This window comes from Arvicanthis niloticus, chromosome 2, assembly GCF_011762505.2.
Source record: "Arvicanthis niloticus isolate mArvNil1 chromosome 2, mArvNil1.pat.X, whole genome shotgun sequence".
Taxonomy (NCBI): domain Eukaryota; kingdom Metazoa; phylum Chordata; class Mammalia; order Rodentia; family Muridae; genus Arvicanthis; species Arvicanthis niloticus.
The window spans coordinates 98,480,026-98,503,157 of NC_047659.1; the positions used below are offsets into that span (position 1 = coordinate 98,480,026).

General features: G+C 43.5%; 2 protein-coding genes and 1 long non-coding RNA gene across 11 annotated transcripts in view; 1 reads left to right on the forward strand and 2 right to left on the reverse strand.

Moving 5' to 3' along the window:
* The window catches only part of Prom2 (prominin 2), a 45,706-nt gene extending 37,883 nt beyond the window's left edge, over window positions 1-7,823 (reverse strand). For both annotated transcript variants that reach the window (XM_076929707.1, XM_076929706.1), the window contains exon 1: window positions 7,741-7,823. The gene's annotated coding sequence lies outside the window, so the exon portion shown is untranslated. The remainder of the gene's footprint in view (window positions 1-7,740) is intronic.
* On the reverse strand, window positions 2,897-22,174 carry LOC117703214 (uncharacterized). Of its 8 annotated transcripts, XM_076929716.1 has the most exons (8): window positions 21,625-21,763; window positions 21,084-21,210; window positions 18,909-18,983; window positions 18,336-18,422; window positions 16,149-16,262; window positions 14,666-15,631; window positions 10,431-10,448; window positions 2,897-4,866 (listed from the first exon to the last, which is right to left on the reverse strand). In XM_076929716.1, exons 2-8 carry the CDS (start codon window positions 21,202-21,204, stop codon window positions 3,869-3,871), a joined length of 2,379 nt encoding a protein of 792 aa, XP_076785831.1. In that variant the 5' UTR covers window positions 21,205-21,210; window positions 21,625-21,763; the 3' UTR covers window positions 2,897-3,868. The 8 variants fall into 8 exon arrangements, with proteins under 8 accessions (XP_076785831.1, XP_076785830.1, XP_076785825.1 ...); XM_076929710.1 differs by lacking the exons at window positions 2,897-4,866; window positions 10,431-10,448; window positions 21,084-21,210; window positions 21,625-21,763 and adding an exon at window positions 22,066-22,174 and having other exon boundaries at window positions 12,252-15,631; window positions 18,336-18,462; XM_076929714.1 differs by lacking the exons at window positions 2,897-4,866; window positions 10,431-10,448; window positions 21,084-21,210; window positions 21,625-21,763 and adding an exon at window positions 22,066-22,084 and having other exon boundaries at window positions 12,252-15,631; window positions 18,336-18,462; window positions 18,909-18,957.
* LOC143441417 (uncharacterized) lies at window positions 9,091-21,747 on the forward strand. Its single transcript, XR_013108789.1, has 4 exons — window positions 9,091-9,524; window positions 16,185-16,541; window positions 17,884-19,828; window positions 21,613-21,747. It is a non-coding gene; the product is annotated as an uncharacterized LOC143441417 (long non-coding RNA).
* Window positions 22,175-23,132: the final 958 nt, after the last annotated feature.

The following is a 23,132-nucleotide window of genomic DNA, read 5'->3' on the forward strand; positions in this document are numbered from 1 at the left end:
CTAGAGTCTCAAGGAAGTAGGCTCTAATGCCAGTGAAGGAATGGATTTGCTAAAGGTCATAGGAGTGAGGTCTTAATCCAACAGGACTGCTGGCTCATGAAAGCAAAGGAGAGCTCCCAGAGCCTCCCTATGTACAGGGTAAGGCAATGAAGACCATCTTCAAACGAAGGAACACTCTCATCAGGAACTGAACCCTTGATTTTGGACTTTTATCCTCCAGAACTGTGAGAAGTACATTTCTTTTGTTTGAACCACCTAACCCATGGTATTTTGTTATGGCATCCTGAGCCAACTAAGATCCTGGTGCCAAAAAGTGGGATGCTGGTACAGCAAACATTAAATGTGTCAAAGCACCTTTGCAATTGGATAGTGGGTAAAGGCCAGAAGAGCTCTGCGGTCGTACAGAATGTAAAGGCTATTCTGGTGAGGACTCAGACGGCAATGAGGAACATGCTCTTGGAGCTGGAGATGGCCTTTTTATAGTGTTGAACTTTCTGATGAGTGATGAAACTGGTAGTTAGTAGCAATCTCTAGATAAAGTACCAAAAGTGACAGGTGGAGTCTCATTGCTTTTAGTGAAGATGGGAGATGGGAGAGATGGACTAACGTACCGGAATGTTAATCAAGAAGGAATAAGAATCCAAAGATATGGGGAAAGTCTACTCATATGGGGGAATTTGAGGACATTTGTTAGGAAGAACATACTAATGCTGTCTGAACAACCATTTGATAAGATGATAGGCGTAGCTCATGGGCTAATACAGTGATGGGTACAACTCATGGATTAATACAATGATGGGCATAGCTCATGGGTTAATACAATGATGGGCATAGCTCATGGGCTAATACAATGATGGGCACAGCTCATAAGCAAATTCAAGTTATTTAGCTTGGTTTCAACAGGCAAGATGGCCTTAAACTTAAACCTGACAGCCAAGACTGGGGATGGAGTGATCTGGAAGAGCCATAGAGAAAGGGTCGCCTCACCAACAGATCCATAGGCTATGAATCAAATGAAAAGGGACTATTCTTATGCTTTACAATCTAGTGGAATTCTCTAAGTTTTGAACTTGCTTGGCACCCATTGCCCATTCCTTCACTGGCATCTCTATCCTTTGGTGCAGAAATGTCTGTCCTGCCATAGTATTTTAGAAGTATATAACTTACTCAGTCTCACAGGTTCAATGGAGCTGGAACGTCAGACTTTGGGAGGTGCTGGAGCAGAGTGAACGCACACCATGCATGGACATGAATTTGGTGGGAAGCAGCAGGAGCTGCGTCGTGACAAGGAATAAACTGTCTCCTTAAACACATGTACTGAAGGCCTAGCTCCTAGTGCAAAATGAATTTGAAACAGGGCTTTCCAGAGGTAATTAAGGCTAAGTGAGATTCTAAGGATAAGGTTCTAGTCCAATGGGACTGATAAAGTAATGAGAGAGGCATCTCTCTCACTTCACACATGAACTAACAATAGTCTGTGTGAAGACACACTGAGAAGACAGTCATAAGTCATCAAGATGATGGTGCATGCCTATAATACCAGCATTTGATGGGGGTGCAAGAGGATGAGGAGTTCAAGAACATCTTCAGCTACATAGACTATCTGACGCCAGCCTGGACTACATACTACATAGGATCCAAAGAAAACCAAAAAGGAAAAGCAGATGTCTGTGAGTCAGGAAAAGAAGCCTGGCAGGAAATGGGGTCAGCTGACTCCTCAAGCTCCAGGACTCTGGGAGACACTTTCCTTAAGTCACCTAAGGGATTGTTTCAGCAGATCCAGAAGACTAATTTTAAAAAATGGACTTAAAAAAGATGAACAGAGTCTTAGAAACCTGTACTACAATCAGAGCTAATGATTCTGCCATCCAAAATCAGAAACAAAGAACAGGTAGGGTAGTGGGCTAAAAATGTATTTTGAAGTGTTGTGGATAGCCCCAGCCTTGTGTTTTGATGGTAGTTCCACTCCTGGGAGGGGCTGCGGAGGAGGAGGGAATATTGTGAACCTTCTGTCCAATTGAATTTGTAAAATAAAAGCTAGAGCCGGTGATTGGGCAGTAGAAGGGGAGGTGGAGAAAAAGGCTTAGGGGAGGAGTCAGAAGAGGAAGTCAACAGGAGAGAGAGGCCATGGAGATGTTACAGAGGAGGAGAAGAAGCCGGAGGAGGAGGAGCCGGAGGAGGAGGAGCCAGAGGAGGAGGAGGAGCCAGAGGAGGAGGAGGAGCCAGAGGAGGAGGAGGAGGAGCCAGAGGAGGAGGAGGAGGAGGAGGAGGAGGAGGAGGAGGAGCCAGAGGAGGAGGAGGAAGAGGAGGAGGTGGTGGTGGTGGCGGTGGCGGTGGTGGTGGTGGTGGCGGTGGCGGTGGCGGCGGCGGCGGCGGCGGCGGCGGTGGCGGCGGCGGCGGCGGCGGCTTAGAAAAACCGCAAGTTATAAGGGATCTCATAGTTGGGGAGTAGAGTAGTGCAATGGTAAATCTGCCCAATCTAGGCTTGAACTTTATAATCATAAATATTGAGTTGTGTTTTCCTTGACCGGACTTATTTGGGTCGGAGATTTACCGCAACATTGAAGAAATGGTATCATGCTGAAAATTCCTCAAACTTGACCTATGGATTGAAGAATCTCAACATCTACAAAAAGATACCCACTCAAGGGAATCTACACCAAGACACAGCATAGTGGAACCCAAAGATAAAACTGCTACAGCCAAATAATGTTTCCAATACTAGCCTTCAAATTTTCAATCAAAATTGTATACACACCAAGTCACCTGGCACTACTCCAAAAGTATACTGGAGAGAGGCAAGCTTCTCAGTCAAGGTTCTCACAATCAACACAGCATCAGTGCAAATCTACAATTACATTTTCTATGACATAAAAAAAATTCAAGGTACAAACTATTTACAACTGAGGTAAATTTTTATAAATAAATATTCTCGGGTAACTCAGACAGATTAGAACACACTGAACATCTCAACGGCCTCTTTCATAAACTGACTGAGCTATAAGTCTTCAGCCTTGGGATTAAGATGATTCCCAGAAGACGCTTACTAATCAAGACACAAAGACAAGCTGCTGTTGCTCGGCTTGGGGCAAAGCTGTCCTCTCATGAGCTTGGCAACACAGCAGCTGTCAAGTTTACAGCTGCTGTTTTTTTCTGGTTGTCAATGCTCAGTTACTACAACCCACACTTCCTGGGGTCACGCCTCAACTCTTTCCCCTGTTCTTTCCGTCTACTTCTGTTGTGTTCTTTGACTTAAGGCTGAAGGACAACTGTTCTACCATTTCTGACCCTGGGCAAACTCATCATGACTTCTCAATCCTTTGTATCTATTCCTAAAATGGCCATTTATCTCCTTAGAATTTATCTCCTCCTCATCAAGGGACTATGTACCACAAATAAATGTCTTCTTTCCACAATGTATACCCTACTCTCTCACAGATTTGGCAGTGTTCATACACATTAGGATTTTGGAAGCAAATTTCTGTTTTCCATTCAGGAAATATTTTTAAAATATAAAACCTCCTTTCATAGTCTAGTAGGTCATGTCTCACATCAGCAGCTATTTCAATAACTTTTTCTTTCTTTCTTTCTTTCTTTTTTTTTTTTTTTTTTTTCTGGTTTTTCGAGACAGGGTTTCTCTGTGTAGCCCTGGCTGTCCTGGAACTCACTCTGTAGACCAGGCTGGCCTCGAACTCAGAAATATGCCTGCCTCTGCCTCCTAAGTACTAGGATTAAAGATGTGCGCCACAACTGCCCGGCTTCAATAACTTTTAAGATAACAGTCCTAAATTTCTTTGTAGCCCTCATAACATATGATAAGTGTTCAAAACCAATCAAACAAACAAAAATACCCTTGAATGTACTACACTTATCCAGTGTGGATTCTCTTTTGTTGGCCATAAACTGAATACTCACTAAAGGCTTGCCCATATGCCTTGTTTTCCCCCCCAGCATGAGTTTTCTGATGTTGAGAAAGAGATGAACTCTGGCTAAAAGCTTTTCCACATTCTTTACACTTATAGGGTTTTTCTCCAGTGTGGGTTTTCTGGTGTTTTGTAAGAGATGAGCTCTGGCTAAAAGCTTTTTCACAGTCCTTGCATTTATAAGGCTTCTCTCCAGTGTGTGTTCTCTGATGTCGAATAAGGGCTGAGCGGTCACTGAAGGCTTTGGCACAGTCACCACATTTATAGGGCTTCTCCCCAGTGTGTGTTCTCTGGTGCTGTGTCAGGGCTGAGCAGTAGCCAAAGGCTTTCCCACACTCATTACACTCATAAGGCCTCTCCCCAGTGTGAGTCCTCTGGTGCTGAATGAGGCCTGAGCGGTCACTAAAAGCTCTGCCACATTCATTACACTTGTAGGGTTTCTCTCCAGTGTGAATGACCTGATGCTGGGTGAGGAATGTGCTTTGGCTGAAGGCCTTCCCACATTCATGACATTCGTAAGGTTTCTCTCCCGTATGAATTCGCAGATGTTGAGTGAGGTAGGAACTCTGATTAAAGGCCTTGCCACACTCGCTACACTCATAGGGTTTCTCTCCAGTGTGGATTATGTAATGCCGAATAAGGGCTGAGCGGTGGCTGAAGGCCTTCCCACACTCGAGACACTCATAGGGCTTCTCTCCAGTGTGAATCCTCTGGTGGAGGGTAAGGTGTATGCTCTGGCTGAAGGCCCGCCCACATTCATTACACTCGTAGGGCTTTTCTCCAGTGTGAATTCTCTGATGCAGGACGAAAGCTGAGTAGTAACTGAACACCTTCCCACACTCCTTACATTGCCAAGGTTTCCTCCCTGTACACGGTTTCTCTCGTTTAATCACTTCTGAATTTGTAAAATTCTTAAGTGAACCATAATTATGAAGTTTCTCTCCTGGGTGTTGAACAAGCAGTGACTGCTGACTAAAATTTCTTTTAAATGCATCACGTTGGTAGCCTCTCTCCACAGAAAGGCTCTTCTGAGGGACCAGCTCTCGTCTTGGATGCTTCTCATGGTTTCCCTGCCTATTTTCTATGGGGTCTTCACAGTCCATGGCCCTTTCCTCGGGAAAACTGTCCAGTAACACTCCAGGGGATTATTCCTCTCCAGAAAAGAGCGTCTCTGGAGTTAGCTTCATGCTTTCTGGTATTGTCTCCCACTCTGAAAGAAATAAATTAACATACACAGAGAAAAATAACTTCCACATTAGAGAATAATAAAACAAAGAAAAATTCTTGCAGAAAACACATAAGCTTCAAAACTCTCAAAAAGAGCCTTGTACTGTTGGGAGGGCATGAGAAAAAAGATGGCTGACTGAGAAAAGATGCTGCAAAAAGGGAAGTAGTGAGCAGATGGGCAGTACTGCTTTAGTCAGCAAGGTAGGAAGAGAAGAACAGTAACAGAACAAAGCCTCTCAATGCTGACTTGAGGGATGACAGTCAAAAACAGGGTCTGTGGGACACAAGGATGGGACCAGAAAAGAAGCCTCTAAGAGGGGCTTAGTCATTGTATTTATACAGCCTTTCACTGAATACCCAAATAAAGGCCATCTTTAATTTTCCTTCTTGCTATAACTTTTCCCCATGTTCTCATGTCCTAACTGTAACTAAAAACTAATCTCTTACACACACATACACACACACACACACACACACACACAAACACATACATACAAATTGGTTGCTACTGTTTCAAAACAAGATGAAAATTCTAGCAGCTAGTATTCAATGTTGGATGTATCCACTAATTCAAATTATTAAAAAGCTTAGGAGTTAGAAAACACATGACTGGGCAGTGGTAGCACACACCTTTAATCTTAGCACTTGGGAGGCAGAGGCAGGCAGATCTCTGAGTTCAAGGCCAGCCTGGTCTACAGAGTGAGTTCCAGGGCAACCAGGGCTACACAGAGAGAAACTCTGTCTCAAAACAACAACAACAACAGAAACAAAACATGATAGTCTCTGATTGCTTACTATCATTCCCAACCAGAAAAAATACACAGAACTGAAATGGAAACTTCCAACTCTTTGGAAAGTTAGTTATGTCAAATGATGTTTTGCTGGGGCACATAAGTGAAAGGATGTCTTACTAAAGAAGACACATGAAAGAATGTTTTCCTGAAGCAGATACAGGTGAAAGGGTGTTTGGATATCGCAATGTGAAAGGACCCATGATGAAGGAGTGTAAACATGACCACAGACAGCGGGGGGGAAAAGCACTAGTTTGCTCCACCTCACTATTCTTTGCTAAAGACACACATGTATTGGCTCACTTTACATAATGTTGTTGAGCTCAACTTGTGGTTAACAACACCATTGAGAGAAACTTGCCCAAGAACTGCTTGTGAGGTTCCTGTGGCAGCTTGCTGCCTCCGTGGCTTCAACTACTGCAAAAGATCAAGCTTGCCCTCAAAGAACTATTGCTGAACAGGTCCACTTCTCCCATATCCTAATAAATTTTTTCTTCCACTACCACTGTTGGGTGGTGGGCTAGAGGAGAGGTTGAACCCTTATTAAAAGTCAGCTGCAAAAAATGTATGCCTACATAGAACAAAACAGAATTATATCTGAGGTAGTGGACAAGACCAAAGAAATATAATTTGCTGGCAATCTGTTGTAATAATTCATTTTGACAGAAGTTAAGATGACATCATTTTAAAACACCCATGACATCATTTAAAAAATACCATAGTAGTCAATAAACATTCATTTGCTTAGCATATAGGAAGGTGCTGTTCTAAACATTTTCTTAAACTATTTGATCCTCACCACAATGACCTAAGAGCTATATTGTTTTATAAATGGGAACCTTGACTCACAAAAGAGGGTAACCCACAGAAATACTGAGTAGCTAAGACCAGCTTTGAACCCAGAAGACTGATTTCAAATCTACCTGAGGGTAGAAAACCGAGCGATATGCCATGCTGCTTCTGCTTGAATAAGGAACACAGAAACCAATCAAAAGACAGTGACTGAGATAGAAAAAGGAAAGCATTACGCTGCAAATGTAAAAGAGCATGTAAAAAACAATCAATGTAGGGGCCAGAGGTCCCTGTGTTCACAGATATGCACTGGGAAGCCAGGAATGTTAAACATATAGGATCGTCTCTTCAAAGGGAAAGATGTATAGCCTGTTTTTCACCCAGAGGCTGGGAGCACAGCCTGTGTCCTTTGCACTGTCCGTGTGGCTGAGACCACATCAGAGCCTCTCCCAGACCCTAAACATTAGCTTGTTCTTCTCAGTCAGTCTGTAGAACCCATCTTTATGGATGGTGTCACAAGTATTTTACAAAGAGTTTTGATGTAGTCATGTCTTTTGGCTTTATTGTAACACAATAAAGTTAATTGTCACCAAGAAAATTTTTCACCAAGTTGTGCTTTGCTTAAATATTCCTAAAATAATACTTGGGATCAGAATCTACAAATTTCAACCAACAGACAAATCATAAAGTTTGAATAAACAAACTAAGTGCTGGATTGTGTTGAGCTAGACTGCCTTCTTAACTCTCACATATTGACACTCTGCAGGCCATGTTGTTTGCAGGAACCCCTGCAAAGCAAGAACTAGAACATTAAAATATCATCCCTTTTCATAGTATTCGATTTGATTGATTCTGGCTTTATATCAAATCATCTCCACAGGGCTAGAGGATAACACAGGAGAGACCAGGTCTCCAGGTGGACATTTCCATGGGTAGAGGCAACCTGGATAGCTCCTCTACAAGTGACCATCTGAGTTATATTCCCACTGTCCCCAAGAGTCACTCACCTGGACTGGCTGCTCTCAAGACATCTGCTCTAGTTCTTCTCTATGTTCTGAGAGATCACATCAGGTTTGGCAATCAAGCCCTGTTTACAAGGAAAGAAAAGGAGTCTGGTAAGGAGTGACTGATGGTGTCCTGGTCTTTAGAATTTATTTTTATTTTAAGTATGATTATTTTGACTGCATACATGTATATGCACCACATATCCATGCAGAGAAAAGAAATATGGACATACCTGAGTCCCGGAGTCAGTAAAAAAAAAAAATAATAATAATGGTTATGCCATTTTCTTTTGGTTTTCCAGCACTGGGAGAGTCTGAATCCTCAGAAAGTAAGTCTAGAAGTGGATGCCAGGAGCCATCACAATTAGTCCAGCCGACAGGCATTGGTTACCTTGCCTAAAAGTTAACACAGGAAACAATCCCATAACATCCCTGATACAAGATAGCTAATACAAATTTCTACCTCAGGTTCCTCCTGGACACCTTCGCAGTTGCACTACAGTAGAATTCTCCTATGAGAATCTGAGTACATTATACAAATACGTACTTCTTTTTCTTCTACTTAGTCAAAAATAATACAGATCTCTCTGTACATAGATCCGTGCTTTAATTAATGATTTGTCTCTGTTCTACTCCAGGCTCAAGGGGTGTACGAAGCCGAAATATTCCTGTAAGCTTTTGACCACTGGCGTTTCAAATGCAATACCTGCTTTCTTAGACCAGTGATGGGTTTTATGAGAAAATATCTAAAGCATTTAAAAACTAAAAACAAACAAACCAAACCCAAACAGGATTCTACATAAAACCTGAGACTTCAAATCCCTGCTTTTCTTTCCTATCTGCCAAAATGGGTTTTCTCTTTCCTTAAGGAGTTCTCACGGGGACAAAAAGCAAGTCGGTGTCAGAAGCTAAATTGTCAATGCAATGGGTTTTAGGAGGACTGCCCACTGAAGGCTTTTCCTCAAAATCTCAATGTGGGACCCAGAAGCAGAAAGCAAAGGGCTCCCTTGCAGAGCCTCACCTTGGACCCGGACTCCACGAAGACTGAATCACCGTTCGCGTCCCGCCTCAAGCCAGGGGGCAGGACGCGAGGGTGCCGCTGTCGTGCATGTAGTGGCCGGGCGCATCCGGGTCCTTCATAGCGCTTAGCAAACTCCGAGAGGTCTAGGATCAGCTCTCCATACTAAGCCGCCTTCTCACCGCCTAGAAAGGTACCTTGGCCTGAGCCGCTAAAGTGAGCTGCTCAACCGAACCACAACTCCCAGAATGCTCTGCACATAGCACCCCAGCTTCTCACGCCGCTTCCCAGAGGATCTCGCGGCGCCTTCTACTACTCCTGCGCCAGGGCTAAGCCCTCTTAATTTCGCAGATGGATGCACGTGGCTGGCCCATTGCTGCCGGTCCTTTAATGCAGGTGTTGTGTATTGCGTGCCGTGGGACCTTCTCTCCGGGTTACAGTATCCGAAGGATCGTGAACCTTACCCATGCAGGCTTCTCATTTCTTCTCTTTAAGAGAAAATGCCTGGATGTGTCCCCTACAGGGTTGTTTGCCTGGACCAAGATTTCACTTTTATTTTTAAGTTATATTTGTTTGTTTTGTTTATTTATTTATTTGTATGTATGACAGAAAATGCCTATAGCGGTCAGAAGACAACTTGCTAGATAAGTTGTCCCTCCACCATGATTCCAGTTTGGTGGCAGTTACTTTTAGCCACTGTACTGTGTTCCAGCCTCCACTTTCATTAAACTTGTAACTGGGAACTGATACCTGCTATGAAATGACTAAGGTAAGGCCATCCTGACTCAACTTTATTTTGTGTCAGCCTAGACACTTCTCAGCCTCCCACTCCCACTCCCAATAGCCATATCCACCTTGGCGATGCTTTGGGGATTGTCGTGACCATGGCCCAGATGTGTTTTGTAATGTATGAAAATACTCCTGAGCTTTACAAAGAAAGCAGATATTACTAGGTCACCTGGATTCCCCCAGTAATATAACACCCTCGCTCCTCCAGCTCTGATGTAGTGGTGGCTGCCTTTTAAAAAAACGCTGTACCCCGGAGCTTGTACACCAAGAGACTTTTCAGAGGCACAGGTTCCCTCTTGGTCTGGTCATTAATAAGAGGACTCAAAACTTTTAGTTGGCTTAATTAGTATAGTTGTCAGTAAATAGCTCATGTTGATAATTTCAGTTGCCCCTTGCTTTAAAAAGCTAGTAATTCGAGGAGAATGGTGTGTGTGTGTGTGTGTGTGTGTGTGTGTGTGTGTGTGTGTTCAGGGGGTAAGGGCAGATTTATTTGGAAAGTGGAAGCTATAGTTAACAAAGACCATCTTAGCAGGGGATTGCAAGGCGTATGTATAGAGGCTTGTGTTCAGAGACATATGAGAGGCACCAAGGTAGTGATAAATTTGGGGTGGTCTACTTCTCCCTAAATTAATGACTACCAAAATGAAATCAAAGGAAGTGGAGAAACTTTATTTAGGAGAAAATTTATTTAGGTTGTCTTAGTGACAGGCCTGTTATTACCTTGATTTACATGAAGTAATTAAAGATGCTTGTGCCAGGCTGTTCTGAGTAAGGAAATGTGGATTTTCAACTCTACAAATTACCTCAGTTCAGAAATGACCAAGTTCCAACAAGTGTTACTGAACTGGTACTACTATTAACCATACTGGAGTGGCCAAGGCAACACCTTCTTGTCCTGTTCGTACTCTGACTCCATTTTGTGTCTGCTTGGGCATTTTCCAGTCCTTATCCCATGGTCTGTCACTATTACCTTGTCAGTGTGATGGTTAGCATTACACTTAAAGTTTAGACCTTCTATGCTTGAAAGACCAAAAAGAGAAAAAAAAGAATGCCTCTAACACAACAGTCCCTAACTTACACAGGCTGTACCCTACCTCCCTTTTTTTCCAGACATTGGACTTTTTTGTTTGTTTGTTTGTTGTTTTTTTGAGACAAGTTTTCTCTGTATAGCCCTGGCTATCCTGGAACTCACTCTGTAGACCAGGCTGGCCTCCAACTCAGAAACCCGCCTGCCTCTGCCTCCCAAGTGCTGGGATTAAAGGTGTGCGCCACCACTGCCCGGTGACATTGGACTATTCTTAAATTTACTGATCTTGTAAAAATTACTGTTCTATCAAGATAGTAGGTCATAAGACTGCTATTTCTGGTTTTGTAATTGAACTTGCTTATTCTGTTCAGGAAGATAACTAGGACAATTGCAAGATATATATGTTAAAATTAGACTCTACCTACTCATAGACAGAATGCATGTATTCTAGTGGGGTTTGCCTTTATAAGCCCTGGGCTGATATAGCTAGGTGCTGCATCTTGGGAATGTTCTCAGTTGCGGGCCTGGCCCCATATTGGGCGCTAGTATCTAAAATAAAAAGCCTGTTCTTATTGAAATTTATTTATGGTCATAGTGAGTCTCTGAAAAACCCTAGACTCATAATATCAACATATTCAAGACTGTTCCTTGACTTGGACCATAGCCCAGCTGTATAACCCAAACAACTGATGTGTTCTACCAAAACAAATGTTACCAGGTTCTGCTGACCCATACCTGACAATGATATCATTGTGTTTTTTGCCTAATAAACACTCGGTACCCAAGCTTCAGTGCCAAGAGTTTTTTGGAGACAAGAGCCTGCTCTTAGTCACTGGCTAATTAAGGACTCTGATCTGGCTTTTTATGCATAGTAATATATAACTTTATCCCCTGAACTATAATATGATTCAGACTACCTACATGAGCTCTTGAATTCTGTAGATTTGTGAATTGTCAGCTGGTATATTCTCACTTATCTTCCCGCAGAAAACTATAGTTAATTTGAGCATCAGTTTGTATTTACAGAAGAGAAAATTTGATTCGCCCAGGTCTCCAGGAACAAGCCACAATGTCAGACTGTCCGTTCTCCAATCTAGTGCCTAAATTTTAAGTAGACCTAAATCTTCTTTGGTAAAACCTCCTTTTCTCAACATTTCTCCTCCTGCCAGTGGGCTGAGAACAAACGTGCTTCTTAGGAGAGTTTCTTGAGTCCTTCTCTATGCTGGCTGGACCACAAACAAGTCATCAGGGTTCATGCAAATAAACATGGATATCATTGAAACCCGAGTGAAAGTATTACCACTTAGCTCAAAGGGAGTCTAGCTGGACTTTTGGAAAATCTCAATAAACAATTCAGTTTTGGTGTAGCCACATTGGGAAGTCCTACATAAAAGTTGTCTTTGGGTATCAGTAGTAGGTAGCTGTAGGCTCTAAAGGAAAGAACAAAGGAAAAAACTAGGGTTCTGCACAGCAAGTGATCATAGGATGTAAAGTCACTGACCCATAGCCTGGGCTGATGGCAGGGTCTTATATGGTGACCGCTGTGCAGCCGTGCAGATCACCTTTCCAAAAGGAAGCTATGCATTGACCTCCCCACTGTTTTCAGTCACTTTTCCCATTTCACTGGTAATGACAGTGACACTGAGTTTATTTTGAAAAAAAGATTCAGAACTCTCAGAGACAGTCAACAGACAGGTGTCAATAGTTCCTTTATTTTTTATTCAACATTACAAAACATTAGGTATTATCTACACACAGATCCTGTGATATTTTTCTTCAAGCTGCTTATTATATAAAATACACACAAAAATGTATTCTCTGACACTCATCTGCTTCAAGAGACCAAAATGAATTTGTTTAGTAGCATGGGAGAGGACTGTTTGGCAATTTAATCTCCTGTCAGTTCCAAGAGAAACCCACCTGGATCTACTGGAATACACAAGCCCATTTCCAGGTTTTACCTTGCAAAGAGGGAATACAGACTCCCAAAGTCAAGGTTGTCTCATACCTGACCTTTAATACAATACAATACAATACAATACAATACAATACAATACAATACAATACAATACAATACAGAGCTTAGCCAAGGAAATGGATGCATTTGGGTACTCAGGATCTAAAGTTTGGTGACAGGGAAGTACATTGATGAAGATTTTAAATATCCAGAGAGATTTCATTCAATAGAGAGCTATTTTAGGTCTGGAATAATGGGTAGAAAGGGGTCATGATGAAATACTGAGCTAAATTGTGTGCAAAATTTAACTTCGATAGAGGTTTCTAGTGTCATCCAAATATCAAGGTGCCTGTCTGTGTCCCTACCTTCAGGTATGAATTCTGGCTCAGGTAGAAGTAATCAGAATGGCACCTAGCTGATAAAAATATCCTTTAGCATTCCCTTTCTTAATTCATGGTGATGTGCCGGTTGCAAACAGTACAGATTGAATGGACACTCATACACACCAGATGAGAGTCACAGGTTTCTATTTAGAAGGCTTGTTACTGTACCATGAGCAATGAAGAAGGAAGAAATAGATCTTGGAAGTGAAGACTAGTATGTTAAAAGGCTGGACTGTGAAAATTTAGAGAGAAAGGAGGTGGACCAATGCAGGTTTTGAATAGAGAAACTTTGGTATTCATTTAAACATTTATTGATCACCTAATATTTGCAAGGCGTGCTGTAAGACAGAGAGACCTAGTAAATCACACCTCTGAGTGCTTACAATCTAGCTAAGATAGTTTAGGTACGCCAATTATAAGACAACATTTAAGAGTATAATCTATAGTAGGAACACTGAAGGCAGACCCATACTGAAGACCTAGTTTCACCTTGTGTCATGTAGGGTATTTTACTTAATCTCTCTAAACTTCAGTGAGCACATCTGTAAAATTCAGACAACAAAAAGGCCTATTTCAAGTGTGAGGATTGGTTGTTGACCATGTCCTTGAGTGGAATGAGGTGGCTTGAATAAGAATTGTTCCCATAGGCTCATATAATTATTTGAATGTTTTGTTCCCTATTAATGGAATATTTAGAAAGGATTAGGAGGCATGGCTTTGTTGGAGGTATATACTGGGGGTGGGCTTTGAAGTTTCAAAAGCCCTTGCCAAGACCAGTGTGCCAAGGCCAGTCTGTCTCTCCTTATCTCTTGGCCTGCTGCTTATGGATCAAATCTAAGTTCTGCTCCAGCACTGTGCCTGCCTGTCGCTATGCTCCCACAATGATGGTCACAGACTCAATCCCTGGAGCTATAAGCAATCCCTGCAAATGCTTTCTAAGTTGCCTTGGCCATTATGTCTCTGCACAGCAATAGAAAAATAACTAAGACACCTGGTCTCACCTTGTGTCCCCTAGAGTATATGACTTAATCTCTCTAAACTTCAGTGCGCTCCTCTGTGAAATTCAGACAGCAAAAGGACCCTTTTCACAGATTTAGAGAGATGATCAGTCAATCTAGTCCTTTTACAACTCACCACTGAGAGTTTACCCTAAGATAAGTGCTTAGTAAGTGCTACCACTACTACTAGTCTAGGAGGGTTAAACACTGGGGCACAAGAGAAAGGACAAGGTCTGTGTGCCAAAAAGCTTCAGAACTAAGAGCTATAGAAATTTTTGGAGAAAATGGTATTCTCTCATAATTGTGACATTCTCCAATTGTAATAGCCTGCAGCCATTTAAAGTGCAGTGATAACAAACCTATCTCACTGGTCTGCAGACTCCTTTCCTAACATCTATTCTGTTGTCTGACAATCTCTCCAACTTTCTTGTGCAGTACATGGGATCAATTTGCAGCTCCTCATGCATGCCAGGCGGTGGTAGTCCATCACTGAGCTATGCACAGCCTCTGTGCAGAATTTTGAATGTGGAGATTCATGGTTTAGTTTCTGTACTCCATGTTAGTTCTGTAGCACAGGAGGTACACCATTTACTCAGACCCTGGAGCAGAGGTTGGGTAGAAGACAGCGGTCAGAGAGTTGGCAGAACGAACAAATGCTAGATTTGTAGATGACAGGAAAACCTTCCAAGCTTGTAGGAAAGCCCGTGGTCTAGCTCATGCTTCCCCCTGCTCAGTCTATCCCTTGTTTGGCGTAACGCCTCTGATGCTGAATGACTGAGGACTTGGAGCTGAACTCTTTGCCGCACACACTGCACTCAAACGGTTTCTCCCCCGTATGAACTCTCTGATGTCTGGTGAGCCGGCACCTCTGGCTGAAGGCTTTCCCACACTCGCTGCACTCATATGGCTTGTCTCCAGTGTGTATCTTCTGGTGCTGTGTAAGAGAAGAGCGGTCAAAGAAAGCTTTGCCACACTCGCTGCACTGATAGCGGGGCTCCCCAGTGTGCACTTTTTGGTGTCTGTTTAGGGAGGTGACACCATAGAACGCTTTCCCACAGTCACTACATTCGTAAGGCTTCCTGCCAGTGTGGATCAGCAGGTGACGGGTGAGAATGCTCTTCTGGCTGAAGGCTTTCCCACACTGCTGGCATTCATAGGGACTCTCTCCAGTATGGATTCGCTGGTGGCGAGTAAGGGATGAGCGGTCAAAGAAGGCTTTGCCACAGTCATTACATTTAAACGGCTTCTCCCCTGTGTGAATCCGCTGATGTACAGTTAGGGATGAACGATCAAAGAAGGCCTTGCCACACGCACTACACTCATACGGGCTCTCTCCTGTGTGGAACATCAGATGTCTACTGAGACTGCTCCTGTGGCTGAAGGCCTTCCCACACTCAGGACAGTCATATGGCTTCTCTCCAGTGTGAGTCCTCTGGTGGCGGATGAGGGACGAATGGTCAAAGAAGGTCTTCCCACACTCACTACATTCCTGGTCTTGGTGTTTAGCGAGGGTTTTCTTGAATGGAGCTGACCTTTGCTGCAAGCTTTTATCCAAGGGAAGGGGCTTTTTGCAAGTCTTTGCTTTGGGACTTTCCTTCTCTGGTTCTAACCTACCTGTTAGTGTTTGGATTTCATGTTTAAGGCATAGAGAACTTTGTCTTCCATAGATTTCTCTCAGTGTGCCTTCTGAAGCATCTAGGATCTCAGACTTAGTTTCCAAGTCTGCAACAAAGAGAAAACAGATGCAGTTTCTTCTCTGAACTAGAAGACATGACAGGAGAGAGATTCTATGACAGATATAAAGGTAATGCCTAGTCACGGCACAGCTCAAGCTGAAGGCTTGGGAATAAGAGAAGAGGCCAGGAAGGAATTTGACAGCAGACTTCTCAGGATACTGGAAAATGGCCAGTAGCTTTTTAGGGTAGGCTAAGTAGAGAGCTGGGTGACCAATAAAAATATCAGAAGTATACACAGGCAAGGTCACAGTTCCGAGAAACAAGTTGGTGAATACAGATAAATAACACATAACCGTGTAGAAGGGGAAAGAGAACCAGTAATTGACAGGAAATGAACATGCAAACAGACAACCTGTATTTGAGCAAAGGTGACTCCTAACATTCCTCTGACCCAGACAACCAGACAGACAGCCTGCATGTAAGCAAAGGTGATTCCTAACACTCCTCCAACTCAAACAACAGAAGCAAACACAATCCTGCCTATCCTGTTCAAACCTGCTTACCTAGAGAGACACTCTCTGGCCATGCTGTCTCCTCAGATTCATGAAGACCCTGAGTCCAGGGCTCGCCCCTTCTCTTTAACTGAAGAATCACATCAGGCCGAGGAACGGGAAGCCCTGCTCATGGAGGAAAAGAAAGGCAGGTGGCTGCTGGGATGAAAATGTCTAACCATTCCGAAACTTAATCCTGGCCTCTAAGTCTTCCAGAAATGCAGAGCATGGACCAGAAAGCCTAAGGGAAGGTCAGGACTGGGGCTCTTGAAAGAAACAAACGTCAGGCACCAGGGCAGTGCCCACAAGAGTCACCTCAGTCCACAGGCGGCTAATGAGAGCTTTCCATTGGCACTGGACAGTGGACACTGGACACTGGCAGGATAGAGGCCCTTGGCTCAAGAGGTAAGTGTAAAAAAAAAAAAACAAAACAAAACAAGGCGTCATCTTGACAAAAAGCTGAAGGACTCAATTTTGTTTGCTCATATTTAGTGTACTGCTCTTATTGAAACATGTCATGTTCACTGTAGGAAAATTAGAGTTATGCACAAGTAAAAACAAAGACAATCACCTGTCATGTATTCTATTAATTTTTCTTTCCTTCATTTACATGTGACTCTGAGGGGGCTGGTAATATGGTTTATTGGATACACCAAGTCTGCTAAACTGGGCTGGCTCCCTAGAACCCACGTGGTAAAAGCAAAGAACCAATACCGAGAGTTGTCCTCTGACCTTCACACATATGCTCTGGCCAATGTATGCCCCAACCCGAAATCAATAAAGAAAAAGCAATTAAATGTTATAAGACCTTTAAAGAATTGGATAATAAAATACTATTGACTTGTAAATTGAAGTTATTTTCATGAAACAAATTTAAAATATTAATTTTAATTGGCACAGATTTTCTACAATGTTTTAATGGCTATACGCTACTGTGGTAAATGTGCCCCTGTGAGCTGTATGAATTGGTAATCTTATTACATTCCTTGTATCATTCTCCAGAAGCAATCATACCCATAGCCATATGAACAAAGTTAGATCCCACACCTGGAAACATCTGGGCTCCCCATGCACAGGGTTCTGCCCTGGGAGACAGGTGCTTTCTCCTTCCACTTGAGAAGCATCTGTCTGCTGTGTACTAGTTCTCCTCGGACAGACTGGCCATTCTCATCCCTTCTTGGTACTTCTGGTCTCTAACCACAGGGATTCCATACTGCCTAATATTTCACTCTCTAAAGCTCAGGATCTTGCTCAATGCCAACAGAACATTCTGTTCTGTTTAGTATATAACTTGGCCTGTTAAGTTAATTCAGAAGTGTGTATTTGTAGGTGTTAAATAGAAGGCCTTATTCATGCTAAGAAAACACAGTACCACTTAGCTACACCCTCAGCCCAATATCTGCTTTTTTAATATAAACCTGCAGTGTGAATGTGACTGTTATCTGCTGTTTTAGCTTGTTTCTACATCTGTGTACTCCTGCTTCCAGAGTGGCCAAGACTACAGGTACACACCACTGTGCTTAGCTTCAGACTCTTATTCTGGAAGCTTCTGAGAGTTCCTTATTACTTATGGGGACTTCACGTTACTTCACTAACAGCTGATATCAACAACAGCTCTTAGTTTCCCCCTTGTCACATAAGTATAATTCCAAAGGGCCATTTATAGGTACAATCTTTGATAAGTTTGTTATTAAAACAAATATCCAAAAATCAAGCATATCTCTAGTAACTCTTCTCCTTTTCACAGGGTCACATCTTTGTAGCTTCTTCCTCTAGCTTCCATGAAAGGACCACTATCTCTGTCACCAAGATGACTCCTTGTTCTACCAGGTGGAACTGAAGACATTACCTGTTGGCATGCCAGAAGACCTGGACTTATTGATGATTTTTCTTGCTGTATCTGGAAAACCAGATCCACACATACAATACATACTCTGCCCTATCCTCTAGATTGCCTTCTAGTTTGTGGAACAAGTTGCTGAACAAGGGAGCCTGTGGTTGCCCAGTGCTGTTAACACCAGAGCAGCCCATCTGTCCGGGGCTGGGTTCACAAGCTATGCATCCAAAGACATCTCCTTTGGCTCTTTTGTTTGTTGGGTGCCTCTGAACTCAGGTAGATAGCGCTCTGCAGATCATGTGCCCCACACTCATTCAGGAGAAGTTCTGATTCCTCACGTTCCTCACAGGAAGCCTGCTCACCCAGTGAGATGATGCTCTCATAGTTCTCTAGCATCACGGCCTTGTAGAGTGCCCTCTGCACAGGTACCAGATGCTTCCACTCGTCATCTGTGAAAGTCACGGCCACATCTTCAAATGTCACCGATGCCTGAGAAGACAACCATACTCCCCCTTACAACCCTTTTCTTTCTTGTTGTCTGTTTTGTTTTTCTTGAGACAGGGTCTAACACTGAGTGTTCTATAGCATGCAGCATATACTGTAGCCTAACCCAGCACTCTCTGATGTATAGGGGCCGACCCTCAGTCCGTAACTGGCTGCACCAAAGGGACAGCCAAGCAGAACCACTGATCCTACAGTCCTCCAGTGACCTGTTCTGTCAGTTTTTGGAAGATCACATAGAGCAACAGCTACAGGTGTTTGTGCTTGGCGCTAGGCCGGTAAGCACAGGCTCAAGGAACTGAAGGTCACAATGCTTCGGGCCTTTCACTGGGCTGGGAATGGAGGGTTATGAAGGAAGACACTCAGGAGAAAGAAGGTGACTACATTTTGGCAACTAATAACAGTCTTTCAGAAACAAAACAAGTTCGCCTCACCTGACGTCTGGTAGGTGGAGACACAGCAGCCATTCCGTCCTCTGCTGCTCTGGTAGGGAAGGAAGGACAAGAGTCCTAGTGAGGAAAAGTGTGGGGGAGAAAAGATAAGAAAGTGACCATTTCTGGGGTCTTGACCCACATGGCAAGGCCCCTCCAGATATCAGAGCAATGTAGCCACCTTCATCCCCATCACCTCACAAAGAGTAAACGAAGCAAGGCCAAGAGCACTCCATGTTCATTCCAGTCACAACAAAAGCTATGGATATTAAAGCCACACACACTGTCTGCTTTACCCTGATCTTCAGGGCAGAGGTCCATTCCCAGGAGTCAGAACACAGTGAGATCTGTGTGATACTTATATATTCACATTTAGTATCGCTCAAAATGTTTACTGAGCAAAAACCATGAGGAACTTTAGACAATGACTATATGGATAAGACAAGTCCTGTAACCTCTTCAGAGTAGCATCCCATTTATAGCTTCAGCTAATGAAGCATCCATCTCCGACACTGTAAGACTGTTCACCTCACTTCCAGAACCAGACTGATCATATCACAGCTGGGCAATGAGTGAGTAACTAGCTGTTCTACCAGATCCATCCTGGTCTGCTTTCCCTTGCTCTGATGAAACACTGACCAAAAGCAACTCAGGGAAGAGCAGGTTCTTATGGCTCACAGATTACTTATATTACCAAGGGATGCCTTGGCGGGAACCTGGAGGCAGAAACTGAAACAGAGACCCTATAGGAACACTGCTTACTGGCTTGCTCAGCTACTTACACAGCCCAGGCCTACCTACCCAGGGGTGACATTATCCTCAGTGGGCTAGGCCTTCCTATATCAATTGGAAATTCAGAAGATGTCCCACAAGCATGCTAACAGGCCGATGGAGGCAACTCAGTTGAGACTCTCTCTTCCCAGGTATGCCTAAGTTTGTATTCAGTCAACAAAAACTATGACAGATGTGATCTGGTGTGAAAAGATGGCATCCTTCTTTGTGAACATGAATTTTTAAATGCTGGGACAATATGTAGGAGATGAGTCAAAAAGCTATGAGGAGGTACTGAGTAGTCACAGGGATCGGAGGAACAGAGTCCTCGGGAGACAAAACCAGTGGCTTCGGCTCCATTGGTGCTGAAATACTGGTGCTCATGGGTGCTTCCGGATGAGATTAGTGAGCTCCGGTTGTAGCTTTACTTATTCTTGGGTTTCCAGAAGACTGCTACCCTCTTCGACCTCCCTTTGCTTAAGTTAGCTAACTGGATCTCACTCTCTGACAGTGACTAAAGACCAGTGGGGTATGGCGGTGCAAGCTTGCAGTCTCAGCACTGCCTTAGCCCATACAGGAAAGGTTGAGGGAGAAATGCAGCAGCTTTCTTGGCAACAACTGGGACCTATAGTTTTGATATGAGGGAGGAGCAACATCATAGGCAGGGAGGACTTTGAGTCTTGAATAAACAAGAGGCAGATCTTTATCACATCAAGAATTACTACTGAAATTAAGAGAAAGTCACGAACAACCCTGGAGAGAACATGAGCCTGGAGAAACCAGCAGAGGTCAAAGTACATCAAAAGGGGCTTTGGGCAAGGGCGATTTCAGCATAGTTGGGTCCTCATTAGATATGCACTTTAGGAAGATCATTGGGATCTAGCAAGAGCCTTCAAACGCAAACATTCTTAGGTTGGTCAACTCTCTTCTAGAATTTATTCAATAAGTATGAGAGAATAGTCACAAAGCTTTTAATTAACCATCACCAACACACCATCTTTATTGAAGGTTGTCTGCCTGCCAGCTTCCTAAGCACATTATATGTATCATCTTGTTTAATCCTTAAATAATGCAACTAAAATCTAGACTCTCCTAAGCATCTATGACAGAAAACTTGATTAAATAATTTATTGTCTAGAGGCTAGACAGTGGAGCACTATCAAACACCACCATAACTAGTATTGTTGAGTGCTTGCTCTCATGAGGCCCTATGCTGAGTGCTTTTTATAAAGATAATTTAGTTCCATCTTCATACATCAATAAGAGATGTATTGTTTCACAGCAATTAAGAGATTCAGGCTTTGTAAAAGGCTGAGGTAGAACTGGGAAAAGTCTGCCTGGAAGCTTTTAATTCTGTTATAATTTACTTTCATTGAAAGATAGCCATAAAGTTAAGCAGAACTTTACCTGCTACACATCTCAGTATTTGGGGAAGCTTGATTCGAACCACTGAAATTTCATGGAACACAGAAGTATGGTGACAATCACCTGTACTGCTAGCACTTGGGAGGCCGAGGCTTACTGCCATGTTAAACTACAAAATAAGATCGTATCTCAAATGTAAAAACAAAAACAAAAAAACACCAGGGAAAAGATCACTGGTAAAATGCCAACAACTTCAATGGAGTAATAGACAACTGGTCATCACACGGACTTCTAGACAGCTGATGGTTACTGGTGGTTGTAACTAAGTTGTGCTAGTTCGACTTAATGGTGGTCATAATGTCAACCTGTAGAATTGTTTCCCAAAATTTTGTTTTTGTTGACCTCATTTGGGACTCACAAAATATCCTGCTTGGTGGGTCTTAACCTGGTACTGTGGGTCTTGTCTGGCTGCAGTACAGTCCCTTCACCCTTATTTCTCACTATTCTTTAATAGTGCACTCCCGTCAATATTATCTCAAAACTGCCTAAAGCCATTTGCAATTTCCTTTAGGGTTTTCTTCACCTCAAATCCGGTATCCTCCAGGAACACCCTACGCTCAAGCCAGGACGTTCCAGCGCAGGCTCAGGGCGAGGAGCTGAAGGACGCATCGTGAAACGTTTTCTAGGGGACTGAGTGAGAATGGAGTGGATGCTCCAAGATTCAGGGTCGGTACCATCCACAATTCACGAAGCACCCATCATGGAAAGAAGGAACGAAAGGAAGACCGGGACCTCCAACTTGAAAGTACAGGATTCTGACACACAGTGGACGTACCCTAAAAGGACACTGGTAACCGTGCCGGTTCCCCACGGAACCGACACACGCCAGACGAGAGGACTCTCCGCGGCTCTAGCGCAATCTGGTTCCGCTAGGCCACGCCCACTAACCCGCCCCCAAGTTCCCAGAGTCCCCGTCTCTCCGCCACCGCTTCCACTTGGCTTCTGGAAGACCCGCAACCCTCACCTTCGGCAAGAGTGCTGGGAACCTGCGAACACCTCACCACCTCTGGTCAGGAAGGCAGTGCGCCTGCGCGAAGATCTTCGGCCTCTGAGCTCCAATCACTGTGTTGCCTATGCGTGGACTACATTTCCCAGAAGCGTCGACAGCCAGCGCGCCGTAAGATGACGCGTAAGATCCTGCACAAGGTTGCACTCCAGATCTGTGGTGCTGAAACGGGTGGGACCAGGCTTTTGTGTGCTCTCCGAAACCTGGAGCCCGGCTGTCCAGAGAGGGCAGACCTGAGCAGTGAAGCTGGGGAGGACCCTAAACAGTACAAATCTGATTTCTAGTTCGTTTCTGGTTTGCCAACGTGCCAATCTTTTCTGAAAGCCAGGGTTCCCGGTTCTTAGTCTCCTTTCAGTGGACTATCCCAGATGCATGAGCCCAGAAACATACCTGTTACAGTCTTCCATCAAGAATTCTTGGCAGACAGCTGTGGCATATACCTTTAATCCAAGATTTGGTAGCACCTTGGGGAATTTACACTCAACTCTGTAGCCATAATCCTGTATGAGGTTGACCTTCTTTCTACTGCTTCAGAGGATACCAGCCAAACAACAGGCTATACAGACTTTAAACTTTGTACCTCAGTCTATTCGTGTGTGTGTGTGTGTGTGTGTGTGTGTTCTGAACTCACTTTGTAAGCCAGGCTGGCTTCAAACTCAGAGATCCACCTGTCTCTGCCTTCAAAGAACTGGGCTTTAAGGTGTGCACCACCCTGCCTGTCCTCTTCGTAGCTCAAAAAGGACGCAAAATTTCTAGGGGAAAATCTCAATTTATGAGAAAAAAAAAAAAAGCCAACCTTCATTTGGCCCTATGATATTTAGATTTGCCCCGTTTCTGAACTAAAAGACAGGTTGGAGCTTTTCTGGAAATAACTAGATAGTGCAGAATATGGATTACAGTATTTAAAGGAATAGCCAGGCCAGTCATGAGAAACTAAATGATGGTCCCAAGCCCATACCGTTTGTAATAGAGGAACTAAGGAACAATCTTTTGGTAGGCTTAAGAAAGCCCCAGCATTGGTGCTT